The sequence below is a fragment of the Lathamus discolor genome, chromosome 14, assembly GCF_037157495.1.
Source record: "Lathamus discolor isolate bLatDis1 chromosome 14, bLatDis1.hap1, whole genome shotgun sequence".
Classification (NCBI taxonomy): Eukaryota; Metazoa; Chordata; class Aves; order Psittaciformes; family Psittacidae; genus Lathamus; species Lathamus discolor.
The window spans coordinates 5,801,363-5,827,274 of NC_088897.1; the positions used below are offsets into that span (position 1 = coordinate 5,801,363).

Here is a 25,912-nt window from a genome sequence, read left to right on the forward strand (position 1 = left end):
TGACCTGCATGGTCTCAAGCTAAGCCCGAAAGACACTTCTCAACTAACTGCTGTTATATCAAGTGTCCTAAGGATGCCATCATTGTCCCACTTTAATTACTGAGATTTTCTGTGTTGGTTTCAATGTGACTTCAGTACCCTGTAGCTTTTTATAGGGTTTGCCATCTGTCTCACCAGCATCCTATAGAGAGTTGCATTTTGTAGGGATGCAGTTATTTATGTTGCTTTAGTGCAAAAGAATTGGGAGATTGGAAATAACTGGAAATTATCTCTTAGTTCCAATTTCCAAAACATGGGAAAGAAACTAAAACCCTGTTAAAAATTGGAGTTTGGCAACTGATGCCAACACTTAAGCTTGTCTGTTAGGACAATGAACTGAGTGTTCCATATAATGCCCAGCTTAATGCATTATCAGCATGAGCAGACCTCTTAAAGTGCTATACAAATACATGCAAACATCCACTTAGGTTAGTGCAAGCCTGTAAACAGATGGTCTGAAGTACATTCCTCCTACACAAGGGGTTTGAGAGGATGTTTAGTCAGGCAATAGGTGAGAGCCAGGACTATAACCATGTTTGACAGGCAGCTTTGTAAGAAGTCCTAGCCAGAGAAAGGTGTGGATATGTTTTAGCAAGATGCACTTTTCATGTTTGGCAAATTAATTTCTACTGATTACTATTTATTTGGTGTAATCAGAAGGGTGTCTGGTTTTGCTTTAGGCTAGTAAGGAGTTTAAAAGCATTATTAGCCTAAGCTTAACAACACTTTGATCCTATACATAAATATTACACTGTTTTCATGGATAAAAAGCTCCCAGTGCTGACTGAACACTGCTACTACTTATTGCATTATGCCAGAAGTGAGGCTTTTCGGAATCTGCATCCCAAATGATTTATCAGAGCTCTCCCAAGATTTACAGATCTCGTGACTGCTTAGGAACCCTATCGGGCAAGTTGGTAAGCATCTTGAGAGGTTTTGCAGCTTGAATTTCCTTGGCAAAGCAAGGATGATTGCTTATTTTCTTCACAATTAATTATTGGCTCTTCCTACCTTTGTGCTTCCATTGCGTCTATTGTTCTTGCCAGTGGAACGGTCAGTGTGCAGCTCCTCAAGCTGTCTGCAGGAGAAGGTGCCGGGTGTTTGATAAGCTGTCAGCACTGCAGAATGTTCTGCACTGCCTCAGATCTTAAAAGGTTGATATTTGTTCCAAATGCAAATTTGTACAAAGCAGGCCTTATTCTCCTGAGTATGACTCTCCATATCTCCTCCCAGGCACATGCTCAGATGGTGCTTAGGGAAGGGGAGGATGTTTCTTCTGGAGCATGCTAATTATGAAACAGATTTTATCTGCCATCTTTGCAAATTGCCCTTAAAATTGCCAGAACCCCAAAGTAGCATTAAAACTGCCTTGTAACAGCCATAATGAATGAGCCTCAGTGCAGCAGGAAACATTCTGAGGCATGCTGAGGGCTTGGGACTTTGTGGAATCCGGTCTTAGTAGTGGGTTTTTTACCTCCATATCATATCCCAAAACTAAAGCTGATGAGCAGAGCCTTGGTGGCATTTCAGTGTAAGAGTCGGATCACAATAACCTTAGGTCCTTGCCATCCTCCAGGTTATGCAAGTCCTCACAGTCATGGAAAAAGGACCGTGCATCTTTTTTAAATGGTCAGGAGCTGCCTTGGAGGAGCTGCTTTAATGCTGTAGAGTCGAAGTCTTCTTTTAGGCTCATTTTCCCCTGATTACCTTCCCTATATATAAACAACAATTATTCATGCTGCCCTATTTCTACAGCCGAAGATAAATGGCATTTCCACAGGTTCTCATTGTTGCTTCTCTCCGTGTGCCTCCACGCACCACTAATCCGAGTGCTGTGGTGTGGATTTTAAGGCAGGGGGAAGGGTGCCTTTGAGCGAGGGTTCACAGACTCCCTCAAACACGATGGAAGGGTAGGCCAAAGGGTGTCTCTCAGTTCTTCTGAGGGCCAGGGTGCACTGTTCCATGCTGGCTGTGGTTTGGAGACCAGGTCAGCCTTTGACTTCCTTTAAAAGTTTCTTTGTAGACAGCATCTGCCTAGCTTGAGTGAAGGGGCTCTCTCAGGCTGGTTTCTCTGGACCACAGCCTTTGCCTTTTCTGAACAGTGGCTACAACAGGGACACCTGGCCTGTCTCCAGGCTTTGATAGTGGCTTGACTCTGGTTAGCATGCATTTTCTTTGCCTTTGGTGCTGAAAGAGGCCAGTTTGCATTGTCCTGAAGGTTACTGTCTGGCCCAGAAAGGGTAGAAAAGTGTTTTAGAGAGTTTAGACATAAACATCATAGAATGGTTTGCGTTGGAAGGGACCTTAAAGCTCTTCCAGTTCCAACCCCCTGCCATGGGCAGCGACACCTTCCCCTAGAGCAGCTTGCTCCAAGCCCCTGTGTCCAACCTGGCCTTGAGCACTGCCAGGGATGGGGCAGCCACAGCTTCTCTGGGCACCCTGTGCCAGCGCCTCCGCACCCTCACAGGGAAGAGCTCCTGCCTAAGAGCTCATCTCAGTCTCCCCTCTGGCAGCTTGAAGCCATTCCCCTTGGCCTGTCCCTATAGACCCTTGCAAAAACCAGAACTTACCTTTTGGCATGTGGCCTTTGATGGAAGAGTGATCTCTCCTTGGCTGTCCTGGTTGACTTATTTCAGACCAACTCTTTGTGACGGTTTCATTACAGGAAGGGAATGTCATCAGTAAACCATAGCATTTCCAAACCTCTATTTAAGGAACAGGGGTTTGCCAAAGCTGCTTGGTCAGCCTCCCTTCCCATCCTCTGTGCTGCCTGCCTCTGAACCTGGAGTGAGAGATGAGCCAGGACAATCACATGGACTTCCTCCTCAGCTGCTGTGGCTCTTCCACCTCCAGCTTCTGTGGGATGTTCAAACCAGGCCATGCATGGTTTGAATTTAAGTCTATTTTAGTATCAAAATGCCCACTGAGAGCTGTAATTTACTGCTCTCTTCCTAGAACAGTGGATAGTGTTCACTACCAACTACTTCCTCTCCATCAGAATAAAATGCTTTTTAAGTAGGGATAGGGTAGATGTTTTTTTGGTGTTTCGGAGATGCTGTTTTAAGCCTTTTCTTTAGTTTCCAGTATCCTTTTAGAAGAGGAGGAAAGATGTCGTGTTCGTTTGCTTGCTTGGTTTTGGGTTGTGGAGGTGTTTGGAACTTGAATTCCAGAGTAAGTTGACTAAGTTTTGGTACTTTCTAGTGCCAAACCATATCAGTGCTTTCAACCATCAATAACTTCTTTAACTAGGCACACTGAAATCTCGCTGCAAATTGTATTGATACTGGCAAACCTGTATGTCTGCTTAATACACAGATATGCAGAATTACGGCTAATATACGTGTGTGTATTCATGTGTATAAATACATGTATGATGCAGGTGTCATTCAAATTTCTTTCTCTAACTGGCACTAATTCACTACCACTCCCTGCAAATGGTAAGTTTTTAATAAATTTACCATTTCCTTTATTATTTTGCTAAGAGAATGGATAGAATATAGAACCAGGCTTTCTTGTCCAGATTCGTTAGCATAAACTGTATAGAAATTAAACTATTTTAAGATTAAAATCCCATTTCACAGATACACGCAACTCTGAACTCTTGAATTAGGTAGAATTTCCCTTTATCTTTCTCAAACAGCTATTGTAGAATACTTCTCCACTGCATCTGTGCGAGCTGGGGCCAGGTGGGAAGAACAACACTAACTCACTCTTGATTTTACTTTGCTTTCATTTTCTTCTGTCTAATCTGTCCAGGTTGCACCCATTACCCTGCATCTTTGGGGAATGGTAGCGAATTGTGTGGCTCTTCTGCTGTTTCACAGTGTGACCTTCAGTACTTTTCTGTGTCTCTAATCAAGTCTAGACTTTATTTTCCTCTTGGGATTTCTGTGAGCCTTCAGATCTGTTTTGAGCTCCTGGATGCCAGAGGAGAACAGTGTCTAACATCCGTAGCCAGGTGACTGCTCTGGTTCTGATCATCTTTTCCTCGCCTGTTGCACAACAGGAGTTCAACAGGGTACCCATTTAATATGTGGCATCAAAGTGCATTAGCAGTGTGTGTTTGCAGCTTTGTCAAACCAGTAATGAAAGAACTGGCAGGTCATTCTGCAAGCACATGGTAAAACCCTAAGGAAAAGCATTTAATCTAATTTTGCCCATCACTGGTAATTGCCTCTGCTTGGAATGACATGATCATTCTAAACAGGCATCAGTTCTCTTCTAGTCTGGATTTTCTCAGCACTGTTTCTTTTCTATCCTTTTCTTCATGGCTTTTTTTACCCCTTTCCCTAAAAGAAGATGTTGAAGCATTGAAACAGTGCTTCAGCTCCTGTGCCCCGAGATATGCTGCTGTTGGAGCAGTGAGTTCTCCCTACCCCGCTCAGCCAAGGTAAATGAATCTCCATGTATTTCTAGCTGGGGATATGCCAGTCCTGAAATGTCACATTTGATTAATAAATGACTTCAGGAAAGGATGGCAAGAACGAGTTGAACTCTGGCAAAGGTAAAGAAAGACGAGAGGAAGCCCATCAGAGTGAAAGTGGGCACGTAAAAGGGATCATGATCTACAAATAGCTGAACCAGAGTAATTTCTGGCAGGGGAGATGACTCTTCAGAGCAACAGGAAAAGGCACAACAAGATTCAGTGCTTTCAAGTGGCAATAAAGTTCACCTGGATTCAGAGACCTATTGAATTCCTCATTACTTACTGCCTTTAAATCAAGACAAGCTCAATTTGGAAACCAGGATATGTGGACTTGACGCAGATATCCATAGCCAGCTTCTTTCCCAAGTTTTAAGCAGGGGACAGTTACTTTTTTCTGCTCCTAAATGTGTGTTATAAAATCAAGGTCATTCCATAGGACCAGGGCTTGCTGGTGGTTTTCCTTTATTAATCTCTCACCCACTTTCATGTTTAGGGCTCTGTTTTCTGTGAGCTGTGGTCCCTTAACAGGGGAATAACTTGTGTTTTGCACTGGTCCTGTGTAGTCAGACTGATTCTGACCTGGCCAAGGGTATCATGTCCCGCTGGAGTGGAGACCAAATTACAGTATCGTGGCTGTGGAAATGTTCCTAGTGTGTCTCTCACATTTCCCAAGTGGAACAGCAGAGTTGTGAGAATCGAGTGGCTCGAGATGGAATGGGAGGGGAGGATGTGAATTTCATACTGGTGTGAATTGCGTATGCTCTAAGAAACAAAATGATCTCTTTATTATGGAAAACCCCACAATATCCCAGGTTACAGCAAAGCCCTCTTTTGGAAAGCTGGCGGTGCTGAGCAAGTTACATGCTGCAGGCAACCTCAGGCTTCACTCTCCCCATCAGCCAAGCAAAATAGAGGCTGAGAAGCAACAGCAAAGTGTCTTGTGATCAAAGCTGTTGGTCAGTGCTGCTGAATGCAGACCAGGCAGAGCTTCCCTCCCTCAGCACCAGCCATCAGGAGTGTTAGGAAGCTAGGAAGTGTAGCTCAGCTCCCCATTGCTTGAGCCACCCATAGACTGGACAGTGGCTGCATCTGCCAGCAGTGTCAGGGGGAGCTTGTTTACTTTGTCCTGGCCTGGGTATAACCTGAGCAACACAAGACAGTTGGACAGGTTCTTACTTCGGTTTCCTTATGTGCTTGTTTTTCTTTCCCCTTTGCAGTATGTGGTCATTCCAACACGCCGTGCAACCGCAGTGGCCTTGCAGAGTTTCACTTCACACCTCCTGGGAGATGCTGGCAGTCCTTATCTGATTGGATTTGTAAGTGCTCACAGCAGGTTTTGGCAGGGTTGTTTGCCCATGTTTAGTTTTGTTTATGAACTGCTTATCTAAAATGCCAAGCTAAACCGTGCAGGCCTGTGTTTACCAGCACAATGGGAAGCGGTGCAGTGAAGTGCAACTTTTATCCATGCTTGTGTTGTTGATGGGCTGCAATTTGAACCTGGAAGGACCACATAGGCACAAGAAGTGAGCTTCTAAATGTTTTTAGCCTAGGGCGTTTGTAAAGCTTATAGACAGCTCTGTAAAGGGAGAGTGGTTGCTTCTGTGGTGTGGACACAGGTCCATTAGAAATCAGACTGGAACACTCTCATGTATGTATGTGTGTGTTTAACTCTTAATCCGGTCTCATAAACCAAATATCTATTTATGGGTAGCAACATGCAGCTGTTCTGATGTGCTGATATTTTGAACCTGTTTTGTATGATAAGAAATGATGGTGTAAATCCACGGCAGGATGGGTGTGTGTGTTTTGGGTTAGTATCCCTTTCTGGCATGCATGCTTTGGGTTTTTGTTAGTAGTATTCCTTTCTATAACTGGTGCAGTTGTTGGCCTTGGTTTTAGTGGAGATCTGTCTTTTGGTGCCACTATTATCCCAGTGCAGAGCAAAACAAAAGACCCTGCTCCAAAAGCTGGCAATCAGAGAACATTCAGAGTCAGAAATATGAGGCTTGGAAAATTTACTGAGGAAAAGAAGTCTAAATGTACCGGGATAATTTCTTTCTCTTGCACCCTTCTGCGGAGTTCCATGCATTGAGTTTCAGAGAACACAGCTCATCATTTATAAAACATAATAGCTTACATGTAAACCCAAAGTGGCACTGCTCGTGTTGTGCTGGAGGTGCTACAGTTTTCCAGTGGTGTGTCTGGTGTCTTCACTGGTCCCGTCACCTGAGAGGCAGGACTTTGATGTGCTCTTCTAGCTCAGTACTGCTGTGACATAGCTGCTGAGGGTTCTGGACCTATTTTTAAACACACACACACTCCCCATCATTTCTTGTCTATTCATTGCATAGATGCTGGTGTGTGTATCTACTCATAATTGTTTTTATATATTTAATTATATAATATATATATATATGTAAATATACATATTTACTCTTGAATGGCAGCTCGGGAAAGTGATAGAGTTGCTCTGTAGCCCTCTGAAGTGTACACAAAGAGACAGATACAGCTTAAGCTGAATGGACCAAAGAAATGAGAACTGTTTTAAGAGAGTCAGTATGCACAGTTTGGTTTACTCCTTGTTTACCTCAATGTTCTGGGTACCCAGGGAGAAATGATCTCGGTTTAGAAATGACTTGAAAGTGTCAAGAACAAAGGAACCAGTGGAAGCGATGCTTTGTGCAGGGCAGAGGACATGGGGAATGGCAAGCAGGGGAATGAAATGAGCGGGGCAGCATGCTCAGAAGATGGGTGCCAGTGATGAGAGGCAGGTCCAAGGTGCCTCAGATGACCCCTCTGCATTTCATTCTTTGTCATCCTCATAAGAGGGCTGTCTGGGAGGAACGGTGAGGACCCTGAATGGTTGCAGTTAATCTTGAAAGTTGCCCAGGGATCTGTAGTGCCACGGATTAAAAACTTTGGTTGTAGGAAATGATGTGCCTTGCCCTTCTGGTATTCAGAGATCAAACAAGTTGTGAGTTACTTAAGGATGCCTGCCTGAAATATGCTTAACCTCAATTTAATGCCTGCCTTAGGCTTTCTTTAGACTGGGAAAATATCAATTATGATTTTGAATTACTCTAATGCTGTACATGTTGGGCAGTTCTCATTTGGGAGGAGGCTACTCAAGTACAATCTCTGTGGCAGGAGAGCTGGAGCGAAGTGCTCATGTCACAGAAAGCACCAGCATCCATCTCCGTAGCCTCTGGGCTGGCTGGGCTGACTCATGCTCCCTGTGCTACAGCGATTGAAAGATCAGCTGCTTTCACAGAACACAAAGAAACAAATACTATTCAGAGTGAAAGGACAAAAAGCCAACTTCTCCACCAGGGCTAAGACAAGCGATCACCTTGGTTGTTAAAACCTGCTGGTGTTTGTCATTGGAATTGTCTGGCTGTTGTGGGATGGAGACCTGCACTGACAGCTCACTTGGGCAGGCTACAGAAGCAGCCCGGATTATGACTAGGATTTTCAAGGCAGTCGGTGGAAGCTAAGCTACCTGCTCCTGTTGGCTTTAAGGGAAATCTAGGAACCCAGTTCCCATAGTCCTTCTGGGAATCCCTATCAACTCACACTGCTGTTACTCCACAGCCACCATGAAGCAGATGGAGAGCAGAGTGTAGGTCTTGAAAGAGAGAGGCAGAAGGCAGCATAAATCAGATAAGCTGCAGTAACAGGCATGCTCCGAAGCAGTGAAACCCAGCTCCTGATGCCTCAGGGTTCACCTGAGATCCTGAGGACCTGCCAGTTCTTCTGACTGCTTACAAAATCCACCTGAAGCTCCCTCCCTAACTGAGCAGTGCTTTGAGCAAATACGGCTGGAGTCTTACCTGGTTTTGGTGAGTTCATAGTGAGATTCCCTCTAGCAATGCTCTTAATAAGGAATCAGATGCCCGTGTCCTTGCAGGACTAAGCTGTCGCAGGCTGCTGGATACCAATAAATGCTGTATTGATCTTATAATCCTCACGTAGAAGGTACATAACAGCTGCAGCCTCATGTGTGTGACTGCTCCCTCGCTTCCTGGTGTGCCACAGAGCTGAAGGTCAGATTCAGATTTATCTTTCATCCCCCTAGTTCCAAATCTTGCAGGTCAGCTCCTTGCAATTACCCAAAGCACCAAATACGTTAGTTTTTAAAAGCTAAGTGGGAAGAAGCATGTATGTATGGTATTTTTCATGTCTCTTTAAATTGATAACTTTTATTATGGTAAAAAGGCTTAAGACTGACTTACAAAGAAGTTCTACAAATGCAGTTTTAGGGTAGCAGCTATAATTTGCATAAGGTTTTACTGCTTGCCAAGCACTGGGATCAATTACTATAAATCAGTGCTGCCTATTCATTCACAAATAAGACGAGGCATTGCTGGAGTACTTCATTAGATGAGACAGTTTTATTTCTAGATAACTGTGTGTTTTCCAGGACCTTTGTGATAACCTGCAGAGTTTAAATAATTCCCATTTAATGACTTGGACTGTGATTTCGTGCTTTATTCTTGAGATAGTCAGTGAGAAATTTCACCTGTTCAGTGCCTTACATGCAAGTATCTTTAGTACTTTTCTGTCTTCGAAAGGTCCCACTATGCAGGCATGGTTGCTGAAGCACAGAACAGTTACGAGAAATACCCCAAATCCTACCACTCACATTGAGTAGCACATAAAAGTCTTCTAACTGCTCTTTCTGTGCCCCAATACCTAGGCAACATTTCAGGCTTAGAAGAGCTGAGTGGAGGCAACCAGCAGCAGAATGTGAAGTGCAGTTAACCCTTCTCAGGCTGTATCATAGCTTCAGCTCTTTGTATTATTAATTCTAGTGACATCTTTGTGGCCTTTCAAAATTAAGTAGTTGTGAGACATGCCAGTGAAGCTGCACCCATGTTCCTCTGTGCACATGCACGTCTTCCCTACTCAGGGTTTATGTTATTCCTCTGCACAAACAGCAGTCTCCTTCCACTCACTGATGTACTCTTCTGCTTCAGGAAAAGCAAGTGCAGGCAGTGATTTATTTCTTTTGAGGCTGTGCCTTGGCACTCTTCCTTTCCTTCCTCCAAGTCTGTAATTTGTTTCCCATCTGAGTACAGCAGTGCTCTCCTCTTCCATCCTTGCCTTGCTGTGATGAGAAATGGGCACCGGCTCCAGCCTTTGTTCTCCCTACACATGCCAGGGGAATTGCTGTTATGGGCACACACTGCCCTTGCTGCTCTGGTGCTGTCATCTCTCCTGTTAGCTTCCTGCTTTATTAAATTCTTCCTCATCTTCCCTGTGCAACCATCCATCAGGTCTAGGGGTTGAAACCTGTCTGTATCTGCTTGTCACCTGGCAACATCGGTGTCTGAGGATGGTGTCTTAAAGTGCCAGAGATCAGCTCTCCTCCACCAGCACCTCTTGATGGGCTAAAAGCTACTCCCTGTCCTGCACTGCTGGTGGTTCCCACCTGGCCTGACCTCCTCGGCTACTGCTGCTTCAGCTGTGCCTGAGGGACATGACCTCCAGTTGCTCCTGCCAGGCAGCTTCAGGACAGTGTGGCGCGGTCTGGCAGCTAGGCTCTGTGAGAGGGGACCCAAATCGCACTTCTGGGTGCCGAGGGTCATGCAAATAGCAGCATCACCTAAACCGAGGGGTCTCCTCTTGGCAGGCCCCGGGACTGAATGCTGTGTTGGGTTGCAGTGCCAGGAATGGTGGCTCACCACAGTCTCAAGAGGCATCTCCTTTTTGAGCAGCCTCCTTTAGAAAAAGAGGTCTGAGCGTGAGGGACCTTGTAATTACTTGTAAGCAAATTTGAGCTGTTCTGGTTTGAAGGGTTTTGTGCTGCTCCTGGTATGACCTGGAAAAAAATGTGAGAATAAGCTTACCACTTCTTACCCTTCCTTTTTCTCCCTTCCCCGACTTTCTTATGTGAGTAGGTTCATAAACTAGATCTAATGAGCTACTTCAACAGTGAGGATGCTAATGACCTTCCCTTAGCAAGCAGCTAGCAGAACAGTGTTAATTATCGCTGGTGCAGAGTATTAAGGATGGCAGATCAACATTTATTAGGGGTAACTCAAAACTGGAGTAAATGTAGCAATTAAGATACTTCTATAATGAAAGTTACAACCGAAGGTGTAGATTTCACACCTTCTTGTCCCAGTTAGAGACAGCCTTTTTGTGGATTTGGTTTCAAAGGTGTTTACCCATTCAAGTAAATACATATGTATAGAAAGAAGTCCTATATGTAAAGACTTGCCTGCCTGAGGTAGTGGAATTAATGCATTATGGTTTAAAAGTTGTTTTCTATCGTTCAGAATGTTATGGCTACGTTAGTGTAGGTCTGTGCTTACAGTGCTTACTGTGGAATAACAGTTTTTCCAGTTTAGTTTCCTGGATTAAAACAGGCCACAGCCTGTTGGGGCTCAAATCCACCACTGCCTGAATTAAAAGTGGAATAAAGTGTATTATTGTGATGTGATGCTGCAGTCTGGGTGTTTGTCCCTGTCTGGCCTGTGCAGCCATTCCTCAAATATGGCCCATTATGTGCTTGCTAGTGATTACAAAGTACTGTCTCTTCTGCCAGAGCTGGCTGTGAGACGAACAGGAGTTCAAAAAGGCAAGCATATCCTGTAACAACAATGTGCAGGTTGCTCTCCTAGCATCGCTCTCTGCTTTATGGTCTGCCAGGGGGTATTCCAGTGCTGATGTGGGATTAAGGCTGCAGTGGAGCTCTCTGTCTTGGTGCCTTTTGCAGCATGTTTGAGCAACCTGGTCTAGTGGAAGTGTCCCTGCTTGTCCAGGGGGTTGAAACTAGATTTAAGATCCCTTCCAACCCAAATTCTTCACTGATTCTATGTTACATGTTCTAACATTTATAGTATATACGAGTGTGTATTGGCAGCATCTTCCATCACCTGATGGAGATAGTAGCTGAGATGTGGCACACATTTATGGTTTTTATCATTCTTTCTTTACCCAATGCCAGCTACTTGGCTGCTGTGCTGTAGCCCCATGATATCACTCCTGTAGAGATCTTCCCCTGCATTCATGCTGTGCATGACCCAGACTGCAGTGGGCAAAATGGGACTTGCGCTTGCAGTCCAACATCTGATGTACATAGGTCAGGGAAACACTGAGGAAGAGAACCCCCAGCCCCTCATCCTTATTATCTCTTTCTTCATGCAGTAGCTTTAAGTTGAGGATTTCTCTGGTCCGGGCTGAACTGAGTAATTAAAAGCCTTTTTCATAGTGCAGGAAAGGCCAAATCTTTGACATGGCTGTCAGCTGTAAAAAAAGAGGGGGAATTAAGCACCTGGAGACCAATCCACATAGGATTTATCTCATCATTGCAACGAGCTAACAAGCTGCCCACTTGTGATGACTCAGCAACAGACAAGGTTTAAGCCTGCATTAAAAACCCAAATGACTTCCCATGTACCAAACACTCTTTGCCAAGGGCTCACAGCCTGTCCAGGTTCCTTTCCAGACCTGCTGTGCACCTGCTTCCTGTGCCTCTGGTTACAAGTGCAGGTTCTCTGTAGTTTAGATGGACGGAGGTTTAAAGTATGTGAAAGTATCTCGTTACCATCTGCTCTGTCACTCCTGTGCGCTAAAATTGCATTAAATAAGTGGTTTCTCCCTCTGTGCTGCCGAGGACCCTGCGCACTCCCAGTGCAGAAGCAGTGCAGGAATCCCTGCTGCGGGTACTGCTGGGGCAGACTTGGGTACCAGCACCAGTGCAGGGTATTGATACTGTCACCGAGTATTAAATGAGTTCGTGATATCAGGCGGGCACAATGATGTTTTGCTTTTTTATCTCTTCAACATCCAAACATGCCAAAGTTGAAACTGAATAACTTTTAGACTTTAATTTCTTTTACCTTTCTGCAGTTTTCTGAATGAATATAATAAATTAGTCAGGTTTACGTCCTCTTTGTATAATGTGTTTCTCATGCCATTTAGCACAGTATAAATGCTTGTGCTCCCCCACAGCCTCAGCAAATTTACTTTTACTTTACAAAATGCCTTATTTTTGTTTCTAGTCTTCATTTGCGTTCATGTTAGATTTAAAAGGAAATAAATCAAAGAAACCTTTCACATCCATCTCTGAATTCAGAGTGGGCGAACCCCAAACCACTGTGGTGTTACAGGGATCATGAAAAGAAAGGAGCCAGGGAGAACCTGGCTTGTATCAAACTGGTAATGATGCAAATCAGGTATTTGTGCCAGACGCTGCAGTGCAAAGCATCATTTATGTAGCAAGACTCGTGCCCAAGAGGCAGTGTCAGAAATGCAGAGAAATCAAGCAGCTGCAGAGGAATTGAGCTGTTTGACTCAGCAATGAGACAGAGGAGATGGAATGATCATTTCAAAGATGTTGTCACTGTTACATTGTCTAATTAGTAAATCAGTTGAATTTAACCACTCATGCTGGTGAGGAGGGACAGGGACACAGAAGCAAGAAGTCTTCCTAGGGCCTGATCCGTTATTGTACCAGGGACCTGTCCGGTGTTCCAGACCACACAGCACATGCTTCCCAGGGAAGGTAATGGAGTTTCTGGTTTTCTTTTCATTGTCTTCTGCACTCAGATTGAGACACAACCAGAGATTCTGGGCTTCTGGATCATGCCCACTGCAGCTGTATTGTTTGTTCTCCAGAAAGTGAGCCTTATCTCTAGCTGGACTCCATCCAGTTGGCTGCCACTGCCTGAATACGGGCCGTTTGTATTCTGTGGCAGAAGTGCCATGAGTTGAAGCTGATTTAGCAAAGTCATTCCTCTATTCTAAGATCTATTTTACACAGGGAGGGAAAAGACGATGTGAACTTTTGCAGTTAGGATGTTATCAAAGGCTTTAGATGAGGCTGCAAAGCAGCAGCAGGATTTCCTCATTGATTTTCCACCCCCACATCTTGGATAAATGTTTGGAAGTTTTTTTGCCACCTACCAATTGGCAGAACAAAGAAAGGAATCCCACACACGGCGCCGGGTGGGAGAACTGGCACTGCTGTGCGTGCAACCCTCGCTTGTTCTTACTCATGATAGAAGACACCCAATATGATGCTAGGTTAGGTCTTGCCAAATCACAGTTAGACAAATCAGGATGCTGCCACCGCGAGGGGCCTGGGCAGTCAAAACCTGGCAATACAGAGCAGAGCATTTGGCAAACAGTATGTCATTCTTGGAGCCCAAGTCTGTAATTATGTCCTGTGCCCTCTTGAAAGGAGATGCCAAAGTTCCAGTCTTAGCAGGTGGCTTGTAACTGCATGGAACAAACCAACAGGGAACAGTGACTCCTAAGTTAACAGCAAAAACATGTATGTGGGTCTTGATAAAGTTCTAGAGATGAGATGCAGACATGGATGAGGGGAGACAGATGAGGAAGCCCAGCTGGCTTGGTGGGAAGTATCTCGATGGGAGGAACACTGCTGCTTCTGCAATGGGCTCTAAGAGTATGGGGTTAAAATTGAAAAACTCAGCAGATTCAATATTAACAAGATTTGTTGGTGTAAAAGGTCAACATGTTGCTATGGAGGGAAGGTGTGGGGCGAGCTGCATTGGGAGATCTATTTGTTGGAGACTGTTTTCAAAGCTGGTTTTAGCCTTTAATGTCCTATCATCCATAAGAGAAAACAGTTGGGAGCACATGCCTGGCTTTTCATCCTCTGCTGCTGATTTATCATGTCAATTTGTCGAGTGATTTATTGGCTGGTCCTTTTGGAGGATAATTGCATCCATTTCCCAAAATGAGACGTGGTTTAGAATTTCTATATTTATTCCAGAACGGCCTCAGTTCTGGCTATTGCACATAGAGGGGCTGACTCAGTGCCAGATTTTGGTCCATAATGACGAATCGGGGAAATGTTGGGAATTAAGGTGTCTGGATACAGGAGGGAATAAATTACCAGCTGATGTCCATGTCTCTGGGGGCAGTGCACGTTCTGCTAATTCCCTGTGGCTGTGTTCTTTTCACATGCAAGTCGTGTTGCTATTTTCTAATAAGTCTCGCAGACCAATAGCCTCTGTTACTTGCCTTTAGTCTAAGGACTTCAACCATCATTTCTCACAAAAGTCTGGTTCATAACACTGTTGATTTTCCGTGGGTGTGTTACACCCTTTGACTAAAGTCCTCTCTGAGAGGTCAGGAACACTTCCTTAACTATATCCCAAGCACCGAAATTTTCTCCTCCTCCTTTCTAGGGCAGGGAATGAAACAGAGAATTCTGGCTAAAACCCTTCAGTTCCTTCTATAGACACACTCTTGCCCAGAGAAGCTGTGGCTGCCCCATCCCTGGCAGTGTTCAAGGCAACACTGGAGCAACTTGGTCTATGGAAGGTGTCCCTGCCCGTGGGTTGGAACTGGATGAGCTTCAAGGTCCCTTACAGCCCAAACCATTCCATGATTCCAGTGTTTATTCACTCCTCTCTCCTTGGGAACGCCCCATCCTGAAAGACTCCTCTGCTCTTTTGCGTGCAGTGGTTTCACCTCCAGCATCAGGCTGGTCACTGCTCCTTTCCTTCGCTCCCATAGGAGCCAGGCTGAGCTGGAGGACAGACATTGAGGCACAAGAGACCATCAGTGCTCCAGTCTCCCCACTGAGGCACACTGCAACCTGTCCGTTGGACACCCCACAAGTGTTATCCTTCTGTGACCTCCTGTTGTGCTTGGCCTCTGCTGGGGCATCTCTTCACACACGTTTCACCTTGCAGGGGCTACAGCTGGCTGCAGGGCTGTGAATAGGTGATTTCTCCTGCCTGTGACATTTATCACTCAATTGTCAAGATTTAAGCCTGGAATGTCGGATTTTGCTTGTAGTTTGTGTCCGGTGTCACCTCTTACATTAGCAGTACTATAGTGTCCTGGGTTCAGCTGCTTAAACCACACCAGTAGCACTTTAGAAGCTGCTGCGGAAGCTTTGCCTGTTTCTGGAACCGATTTGTGTGTGCAAACAGCAGCAGGGCTCTGTGTTGCAAATTCCCTGCAGTCTCATGGTATAAACTGCCCCAACAAAAGGTCACAGACAAAACCAGAGCTGGACATTTAAATGCCCAATGCCTTGAGACCCACCCTACTGCTGGCACAGCTCTGCTGGATTTATGGAGAGTAAAGTTGTTTGCTGGGCTATAAATATTAAAATGTGGTTCTTTTAGCTACAGTCATTAAATATTACTGAGTTTTAGCAAAAGCTTTTCATTATGAACTAAATCCTGCCAGTGCATGCGATTGCTCCTTCGTGTAAGCACAGACTTGCATTCGCTTCGTATCATAATGGTTTCTGCTGTTGGAAGACGCAGGCTGCCTTACCCACAGACTTGGTGTGTGTGGTTCTTAGGTGTGAGCACAGCCCCTGTGCAACAGGCCTGGTCTGGGCCTGGGGGCAGAGTCACATCTTGCACACAATTACACTTCAAAGCAGCAAGCTGAGGTGGTTAGAGGAGGGAATAGGGCCCGTAACAGACATGGGGATACAAAACCCCATGTTTGGGTTGTGTTTCTGAAAATCAGATGAAATCTCTGGGTTTCTTCTGTGAAAAACATTTCCCCTTCCCACTCAATACACAGAAATGTAATTTAATACCTCCTTTTGCTGACAGGTAGGTAGGGTGTAGGAGTAAGCAGGACTTGACAGACACTGTGGAAGATGGATGTCTGTCTTCCTCACCCACTGAGCAGTGCCTGCGTGGCCCTGCCGGCACCCTGCGGGGCTTGCTCAGTACAGCCAGGTTAGACACCCACGGATGCAGTCACGGAAACAGCCAGGAAGAAGATGGAGAGGGCTGTAGGAGGAGGAATAGATCAGGCCAGAAGAGTGACAGGGAGAGGAGAACCCCTGCCAAGCTGCTCACAGCGTGAGTTGCCCAGGCTCCGGAGTGGCATGTGGAAGGCTGAAGCGTGCAAGGGACGTTCAGCTTTCACTGAACGCACTGTTCCATTTTAAACCTCATGCATATGTTCAGTGGGTGGTTGGGCTGTTCAGGGAATCCTGTTCCCTTCACCATTATCGTGTCTCTTTTTCATCTGAGTGACTGATTTTTTTTGCCTATCTCTCCTAGATCTCAGACCTGATCCGACAAAGCACAAAGGAGTCCCCAGTCTGGGAGTTCCTCAGCTTGGGGTACGCACTCATGCTCTGCCCGTTTGTCGTTGTCCTGGGAGGGATGTTTTTCCTGGCCACAGCCCTCTTCTTCCTAAGTGACCGAGCCAAAGCTGAACAACAGTGAGTAACCTGGCAATTGCAAACCGGGAGGTACCGCGCAGCCTGTTTTCTCTCTTGAACAATATGCTTGTTCTCTTTGCCTGGCATTGGTCCTTCCAGATAAAGGATGTTGGGTTGTGTGTTCAGAACCTCAGCTCAGCAGAGTGCATGAGGCTGCACGAAGCACAGGGGCTTGGGTCATGCTGGCTGGGCATCCTTTACACGCTTCTGCTCTGGTGGATCTCGGTTGTTGGCCATATGGCCTGGAGGGGAGCACAGTAGTTGAGGTCACCCTTGCGTGAGCATGCCACAGCCCAGGCCATCTGTAGTGAGGGGTTGCTGTGTGCTGGAACCAATGGCCTGTTAGGTGAAGAGCCAGAGGTACTTTACAGAGCTTGGTGGTCAAAGCTGAGCGCACAGTCCCACCTCAGCCCCTGTGCCCTGCTCACTACCCCGAACACACAGGAGCATCAGGCAAGAAGGAAGCAAGCTGTGTGTGGGGACAGAGGTGCTCAAGGGTCGCTGTAACAAGCATAGCGTTTCCCAGTCCCTTATTGCAGCTTGTAAAAAGAAAGCTACTGTTTTTCAGTAAAGAAACCGATTCGGACCACCTCACGGTTGGCAACTACAGTAATTCAGAAGACGCTTCCACATGACATACAAACTGCTGGGGTTAGTCTCTTTCTCATAATTGTCAAAAAATAAGAGTATCTATGTATAATGTCATGCTGAATATGTGGGTAGGTGACTAGTCTGATGTTGCGGTGCCTTCCTCCTGCTGGGGGAGTGGGAGACAATGCAGACGTTAACGGCTTGTCCAAATTGTGCAGACAAAGAGAGGGGAGGATTCCTTGCTGTGCCGTAAGGAGAGGGGCCCTGGCACATCCTGTCACTAGACTTAGTACAACTAGGAGGAAAAGAAGGTGTTTGGAAGTTGACATAAGTGAGTGAACAGTTTGGGTGATACTTGCTGGCTCACGCTATCATATCAGATGGATGAAAGAGATTTGGGAGCAGTGCCACAGATGGTGCTGTGGCCCTGTAAGATCAGTTCCACCTGCCTCTTCCTAACACATAAATACCAGAGAAAGGAAGGAGTTTCTGCCTCGTGGTGCCTTTAGGTATATATGCTGCCCTTCTAATGAGCTGTTTAAATGTCGTGGAAAAAACAAGACCTCATTATATATCTTGTATGGAGGGCAAGTCCTGCACAGCTGAACTTCAGTGTGTCTTTGGAGATGGGACATGACTGACGTGTACCTGGTTTGTTACCTGCATATAAGGGCTTTATGTTGCAAGAAGGGAAATTGGGGATCAGATGTTAGGAAGAACTTCCAAAGAGAGAAAAAGAGGTAAATGCTACAGTGGATCATTAGAAGAAGCCTGAAAGCTGTCCTGTGTTTCTGAAGGTTACCCTGGCTCATTCTTGCAGTTTGAAGGGGGGAACTGCTCTCTGACTGCCTTTCAGCCCTATTTCTGTAATGGTGCACATGATCGGTACATGCAGATCTAAGCAGTGAGTACCTGCAGACGTGGCAAGAAGAACATAAGCTTCTAGGTGCTCAGGGTGTCTTCTTTTTGCTGCAAGCAGCCAAAAGGTGTGTTTGGTCAGTGCAGTGATACAGTGCAGCAGATGAAATCCCCCTCGTGCACACACCTGCACGGATACAGAGGGAGAACAGTTGTCATAAAACAGTTAACAAAATAATTTCTCTCAAACGACTCCCGGAGCAGTTTCCAAGATATGCCCACTCTCATGTTAAAAATACCCTGGCATCCTGCAGATTCCTGGGGAGGGCAGCTCAGATCAGTATCTTTGCTAAATACTCCCTGCCATGTGCTGCAGTGTCTGTGCTGCTGATCAGGTCCCGCCTCCCATTGCTGATGGGTTCAGTGGTCTCCTCAGAAGAATTCACGGGAGAGGGTTTGTTATTAGCTGCATGCTTGCCATGAGAGAAAAGACAACAGAGCACTTTGCTATCAGCAGCTTAAAACTCCACGCTGGACTCCAAATCCAACGTGCAGCTCCCACCTACGTGACGGGCCATCTGCACTTGGCATTGTGCACCCCTGGCAAAGACTTCCAGCCTTCCCTTGCATCCTACCTATGGCTTGTCAGGTACAGGAGCATTCCTCTGTCGAGATGCCTTGTCTTCCCGCTGCAGTCAGTCATGCTGCTCAGACAACAGGACTTGGAAATGCGCTTTGCCAAAAGAAATCAATTAACCTGCAGGAATCACAAACGCTGGTGTCACACGCCAGAGATTAAACCCATTCATCACCAGTTGGGTCAGGGCTCTCAGGGCAGATGTCACAGACCTCTCTAATGAACTAATATGGAAGCAAAGAAGTGGAACGCTGCTCTCTGCAGCTCTGCCTATGGAGATGAAGTGTTCCCTGCTCCTGCAAAAAGCACTTTGGGGTTTTATTGCTAGGATTGTTCTGTTTGTTTGTTCCTTTGTTTAATGGTCTCTGGGCTTTTGCTTAGAGATAATTCCTTCTTCCAGGCAGGCCGGAGTATCAGGAGAGCAACGTCTTTCCTGTAAGGCTTCCTCCAGTTGCCACCACACTTCCTTTCAAAAACAGAATGTCCAGGCTTCCAGGGCCTCGTGACTTTTTTTCACGCTACTTTTATCATTGCCACAATTCCGGGCATATTTTGCAGGTTCCTATTTTAGCACAGGAATTCCAGTCACAAAGGTGCCCCTCTCACAAGAAATAAAAATGTTCTTTATACAGCAGCTCTTTTGCCTTTTTAAAAATCACAATTCTTTGATTACTATTTCCATGCTGCTTCAGAAGTCTGACAGCTTAAAGAGGCTTTTAGTAGATTTAGGACTAGCAGAGAACGCAATACAGTACATCACATCGCTCTAATATAATCCAATGCTTTTGGGGGCAATTTTTATAATACAAATTTAATCCCACCCTTGAAAAGTGGTAAGAGAGAGAAAATGGTTAAGAGCAGAGCTCCAGCAGAAACCTATGCACGAGCAATAATAACTACTCCAGTTCTTTTTTTAAACCACTCAGGTACAATTCCTGCTGCGATTTCACTTGTCCGTATCGTTGTTCCTTTCCTGTTCTGTGCTACTGCAGTGGTGGGTTAAAGCAGTTGTATTTTATTTCCAAACATGGCTGTTGCCTGGACTGTATTTCTCTCTTACCTGCCTGATGGAAATTTGCGAGACTCAGCTATACATTGTGATCCTCTGGAAGATGAATGTACACCAACAGTCTGGCCATGGCAGAGCCCTACAGAAACAGATCCGAAAGCCGATGACCATCAAGATGTCTTTCACTTGTAGAATCATAGAATGGTTTGGGTTGGAAGGGAGCTTAAAGCTCACCCAGCTCCAACCCCTGCCACAGGCAGGGACCCCTTCCACTGGAGCAGGGTGCTCCAAGCCCCTGTGTCCAACCTGGCCTTGAGCACTGCCAGGGATGGGGCAGCCACAGCTTCTCTGGGCACCCTGTGCCAGCGCCTCAGCACCCTCACAGGGAAGGATTTCTTCCTAACGTCTCATCTCAGTCTCCCCTCTGGCAGGTTCAAGCCATTCCCTTTGGCCTGTCCCTACAGGCCCTTGCCCCAAGCCCCTCTCCAGGTTTCCTGCAGCCCCTTTAGGCACTGGAGCTGCTCTCAGGTCTCCCCTTCAGGAGCCTTCTCTTCTCCAGGCTGCCCCAGCCCAGCTCTCTCAGCCTGGCTCCAGAGCAGAGCTGCTCCTCCCCTTGCAGCATCTCCACGGCCTCCTCTGGACTCACTCCAGCAGCTCCACATCCTTCTTATGAAGCAGTGGCTTCACCAGGAATTGGGAAGAACGTGCTCTTTTTATTATGAAACGGGAAAAAAGAATATCCCTTTTCCCAAGGTGTGGAACCTTTTGGGCACCAGGGATATAAATCACTGATATAATTAGTGTATAACATGATTCTTCCTGAGCAGTCAGTGTCAGCATGAAGCATCTGGAGCTTTGCTGTGGGACGATGCTGTGCCTGTGCCCAGGCACAGGCCCGTGAGTGCACAAGTGCTCTGCAGCAGCATAGGGTGATCCTGCAGTTCTGCCTCCAAACCCAAACTCACCCGGATTCTTCTCAAGAAACACGACCCTGTGCGGGTGTAGGACACTCTACCCCTCAAAGCATTATTTCTTTAAACGTATATTTTTTATTTAATCCCTGTTCTTACACCTGGAAACACAAAATTTTCTGGTTTTTTTCCCCATATCCTTCCAGAGGTACATAAGGATGCTCTGGATGATAATTGTTCGGTCCCTCTCTGCATCCTGCGTGCTATATGCTGGCTATTTTTGCCAAAGATACAGCAATGCAGATCAGGCAGCAGGATGCAACTGCAGTGTTGTATCCCTGGTGCAGGCATGAACAGGAGAAATAACGGATGGAGCTGGACAGAACAAAAGGATTTTGTTTGACTAGGTGCCACTCAGCACTCCAGAGAGACCTGCAAGCCTGAAGTGTTCACCCATTTGTTCACACAAGAATCGGGTTATTTAAACAGCTCTTGTTGGTTTTTCTTTTCTCCTAAAATTAAAATTAAACATTTAATAAGGAAAAATATATTAACACCTTTGCTGAGGTGTGGAAACTTGCTGAGGAGCGGTGCGGATGAACGGTTCATCTGGGAAGTGGGGGGGTACAAACATGAGAAAGAAAACACTCATTACAGACAAGCTAGTGCAAGCCACAGAAAGAGCCATCCCTTGTCCACACACCGTGTCTGCTGTCTTAACCAAGCCCTGCTACAAATTAGATTACAGAAAAAATGAGAATAATCCATTTTCGGGCTGTCTTCTGCCTCCCATCAGGCTTATTTTTAGCCTTTTCTAGAGCTAGATATAAAATGATCTCCCTGTTCTCCTATTGCAGCAATTTGAAAGTGTCTGACCTTATTTTTGCTTTGCAGATTCTATTATGTGGGGCAGGGGAAGGACTCCCAGAGCTGTCAGCTCTCTCTTTCTGATTTTTCTGTGGCAGCAGTTAGAGACAGGAAGGACCCATCAGATGGCCCCATGTTATTGCCACCAAAGGAGAGTCCCCTCCATTAGTAGTGCCACAGGTATTACACTGGCGCACTAGAGTGGTGCAGAGCATGTGCCATTCTGGGAGTTGGCATCACCAAAAAGAGCATTTCTCCTATGAAATATCTGAAGATGTATTGCAAAGTTGGGGCTGTTCAGCCTGGAGGAGAGAAGGCTGCGTGGGGACCTAATAGCAGCCTTCCAGTATCTGAAGGGGGCCTATAGGGATGCTGGGGAGGGACTCTTAGTCAGGGACTGTAGTGACAGGGCAAGGGGTAACGGGTTCACACTTAAACAGGGGTGGTTTAGATTGGATATAAGGAGGAAATTCTTTCCTGTTAGGGTGGTGAGGCACTGGAATCGGTTGCCCAGGGAGGCTGTGAGTGCTCCATCCCTGGCAGTGTTCAAGGCCAGGTTGGACAGGGCCTTGGGTGGCAGAGTTTAGTGTGAGGTGTCCCTGCCCATGGCAAGGGGGTTGGAGCTGGATGATCTTAAGGTCCTTTCCAGCCTGAACTATTCTGTGATTCTAAGGGGGATTTTAAACAGGCTGGACACTTACTATGCAGATACAGCTCAGTGCTGCATCGAAGCAGAGTTTGGATTTGAGGATTTCGCCGCCAGCAAGTGGATTTTAACAACACCCATAAAGGGATATTCGAGGAACACTTCACTCACTGCTGATATTTAGCTATTTAGGGGAATAATGTGATTGCTTTGTTTAGTTTTTACTTTACAAAGAAGAACAATAATTAAACATAGCCCACAATGATAGAAACTCACAATGCTTTCTTAGCCCAGATAAGATATCCTCATCCTTTGAAAGCATGTGAACTTGCAGCAAAAAGCCTAGATTAGGATGCAGAGGATCTGTCACGATGGAAGGAGGCAAGGGTTGTGTTTTGAATATCCGAGGGTGGCATGATAAAGACCATGTGTCTGCAGATGGAATTATATGGTTATGTGGAATTAAAGAGCTGAGAACATAAAGGGAAGAGGTGGTGAAAGTGTAAGTAGTTCTATTAGTGCTGGGAAAAGCCTGTTTTTTTTTCCCCCTGTTCACTCACCATGGTTGTATCTTCATAAACAGAACAAATACTGGAATGTGACAGCTTGGGACTGGATGAATTTTAAATGCTGGTTTGGTTCTTCAGTTGGGAGCTGCTGGTTTCATGCAGATGGAAAATATGGTCTCATATAGGAAAAAACCACTGATTTGTTCTGCTGCTTTAGTCAACTTGCAGATTTCCTGCAGGTTAGGCAGGAAGATGCCAAAGGTCAGTTTGGTTGTTCACAGCCATTTGGAGCTCAATTGTGGTCCTTACTCAAAATGCTCATGGCATTTGAAATATGCTGTTCCAAGTTAATTGTTGGCAGCAGGAGCTTCGCTTAAGTACAGGCAGGAGGACTGAGCCAGCTGGTGCTGGCAATGCTCTTGGAAGTGCAAGCTGTGGAAGAGGCTGCAGGCAGAACTTCATGGTTCTCTCAGCCCATCAATTCCCCACATGCACTGACCTTCTGAGGTTAATCTTCTGTGCCACCAAGAAAGGAAAACAATATTCCTAGACTATTCCTAGCTACTTAAGTGCTGTTCTGCAGCAAGAATGGAATTTCTCCATGTGCCTGAAGTTATAAGAAGGCAAAGTGTCCTTGTCCAAAAGCAGCACCAGCTCAAGAACTGCTTGGAGTCCTACTGCTGTCTTGGCTACTGACTCTGCTGCAAGCTTCAGGAAGCCAGATGCTGTCCCCAAAAACAGGACTGAAAGCACTTGCCCACAAGGTACAAAGGGCACTTAAATCATATGCTTACAGTGGATTCAATATGTCAATTTGCATTGTCATTGCAAAGGATAGTACTTGGCAGGACGGACTTTATCAGGCCCTCCAAGAGGTATTTTAAACTCTTGCCAAGACAGTTTCTTTGCTAAGGCAGCCCTGGCACAGATAGGAAATCTGATCAGATTCCACACAGGTGACTGGAGCACTGAACAGAAGGCAGCTTTCCAAGCCAGAAACCCTTCCTGACACAAGGAAATAGAAGAAGTCATGCAAAATTCAGCCTTGCTAGTCTGTTTCCTGCAGCCTGGAACGGTCACAAAGCATCTTACGAAGGTATTGACTTTTAGCAAGAGTAGATGACCTCTTCACGGGGAGGAACCTGCAAGGCAGGTTTTCAGCAAGCTGTGGCTGTGTGTTAGAGGAATTTACCTGTGGTTGGGTCGTTGGCCCCAATGCTGGGGGTCATTTTGTTCCCAGAGACATTTCCAATTCTTCAGTAAGGAGTGCCCTAAGTGCTCTGGCCTGGTCATTCACTGAGTTGCTGCCAGACCACTACCAGATGCCAGACAGGGCTTGCCCAGACTGTTGCAGTGGAGCAAAACAGGACAGCTCCTCGTATCTGGTAGCTTAGAGGCTGGTGAAAAGAGGGGTACCATAAGGCAGTTCTTGTGGAGGGGAAGAAGTACGTTTGTAATCAAGTGGCATCAGGAAGTTCTACAGGATTTTCTCTTTAAAGATTTAATTAGACCATACCTGCTTTTTTGTCATGTTTTATCCCCTTTCCTATTCAATCATGCCAAGAAAAATGAAGACTTCCTCTTTCCTCCATTATTTCAATAAATGTAAGAATATGATGTTACCAACATCTTCCATGGTGTTGAAATCCCACCACCTTAAATCTGCGCCCTTCAGTATCTGTCAGAATGATCCATTCAGAAGCAGACTCGGGTACAAAGTTTTGAGAGCTTCCTGAAACCCACATCTTCCCTAACTTGAGGAGTCCACATGAGTGTCCCCTGCAGAGCTGTAAGGCAGGAGCTATCTCTGGAGTTCATTTCTTTCTGCGTCCTTGATACCCAAATGAGTGCTGTTGTCTGCTCGCGGTCATATCTGTTCTCTTGCAGCTGCCTGGAAAAATAGAAGGAAAGGTTATTGATTTTTTTTTTTTCCCCTGATGCCAATTTTCTTCTCCGTCAAGAGCTGCTAAAGAGGAGATCTAGAAGCTGACCTGTGTTTCTTCCTCTGGAGGCAAACATGCTCAGCACCTAGGTTAAATGAACAGATAGAAAATACCAACATAGTCTGCACAGCTTTAAGGGTCTGTACTGAGTAGAGAGAGAAAAAACTGTATTATTTGCTGTACACGATACTCATACTCCATTGGCTAGACCTGGTGACGTGCAGGAAGAAAAGGGGATTTAAGCCAATTCATGTGTCTAGCGCAGCTGGTGGAGCACCTGCCAGTTGCCAGCACAAAGCTCCCATAGGGTTGTGTCCGTGAGAGCTGCTGCTCATTGCACCAACTCTGCGTCCAGAGGGAAGGGTAATTCCATGCCAGTGGCCACTGGGAGGGCTGCCCACAGCCCAGTCCTGTTTGAGCCTTGGAGTGGCTCAGGTTTACACAAGCCCCAGGCTTTCTCTCCACGTAAGAACGAGTGAGCACAAGCATGCAGCAGAGCCACAGTAACCAGTGGTTTCCCACTCCAGCGCAAGCTACTCCTGTGCCTGATTCTCTGTTAAATGTTGTTAGCATCCTTTTCCTTTAGCAAACTGACCTCAGCTCCATCAAACAGACCCTGCTCCTGGGAGGCTGGATGAACCTGTTATGATTATCAAAGCATCAATGCGTAGACTATTTTTAGCTGAGCCAGTCCTGTCCCTGTACCACTCACTGAGATATTTCTAGGTTGATGTATTATCATTGCTCACCTTACCTGCAGCTTCACTTTCAGTCATTGTTTTCAGCTGCAGCACACCAGGAGCCTTTTAAATCAAAGCACTGGGTGTTCTGCAGTAACACGTTGTTAATCTTGAGCCTCTTGTCCCAAAGTTACTGACTTAACTATCAAAATAGCTTGAATTCAGCTAAAAAAGGACATGCTTTCTGGAAGCAATCCTTGATTTGGCTGGTTTTACACCGTGCTCAGAAGGCAATAGGCTGTACTAAGGTTTCATGTTCTGCAGCTATTTTTTAGGGAGGAGATGGAGGCATGTAGCAGCTTGTTCAGCATCCTGGGAGAACTCTGTTGTAGAGTGGGGAACTGAAGCCATCTCCCTCCAACTGCAGGTAAAAATGGCAATTGTACCTAGTTACTGGAGGACAGTAATGGCTAACATATTGACTGACATGTGCACTGCTTGATTAAAAACTCTGTATAATGAAGGGCACAAAAGGGACATGCTTGAACCAGTCTCCAGCCTGCTGGTTTATGCTCTTCTGACAGTGTCTGGCAAAAAGGTGGTGTGTTGTTG

At 45.8% G+C, this 25,912-nt stretch overlaps 1 protein-coding gene and 1 long non-coding RNA gene across 13 annotated transcripts in view; one reads left to right on the top strand and one right to left on the bottom strand.

Moving 5' to 3' along the window:
- LOC136021813 (sphingosine-1-phosphate transporter SPNS2-like) overlaps nucleotides 1–25,912 on the top strand; it is a 129,043-nt gene that overhangs the window by 93,834 nt on the left and 9,297 nt on the right. For 2 of the 5 annotated variants that reach the window (XM_065694435.1, XM_065694436.1), the window contains exons 10-12: nucleotides 5,683–5,781; nucleotides 16,486–16,649; nucleotides 25,625–25,727. In XM_065694435.1, coding sequence (XP_065550507.1) covers nucleotides 5,683–5,781; nucleotides 16,486–16,649; nucleotides 25,625–25,727 — 366 coding nt within the window. Of the gene's footprint in view, nucleotides 1–5,682; nucleotides 5,782–16,485; nucleotides 16,650–17,217; nucleotides 17,301–25,624; nucleotides 25,728–25,912 lie in introns of those variants that run through there. The other 3 variants (XM_065694437.1, XR_010615892.1, XM_065694438.1) reach the window with 3 other exon arrangements.
- LOC136021814 (uncharacterized) overlaps nucleotides 8,711–25,912 on the bottom strand; it is a 28,340-nt gene continuing 11,138 nt past the window's right edge. For 4 of the 8 annotated variants that reach the window (XR_010615894.1, XR_010615899.1, XR_010615895.1 and 1 more), the window contains 5 exons: nucleotides 22,729–24,568; nucleotides 19,796–19,883; nucleotides 18,734–18,855; nucleotides 18,153–18,285; nucleotides 8,711–10,286 (listed from right to left, as the gene is read on the bottom strand). This is a non-coding gene — a long non-coding RNA (uncharacterized LOC136021814). Of the gene's footprint in view, nucleotides 10,287–10,615; nucleotides 11,717–18,152; nucleotides 18,286–18,733; nucleotides 18,856–19,795; nucleotides 19,884–22,728; nucleotides 24,569–24,668; nucleotides 24,706–25,912 lie in introns of those variants that run through there. The other 4 variants (XR_010615897.1, XR_010615896.1, XR_010615898.1 and 1 more) reach the window with 4 other exon arrangements.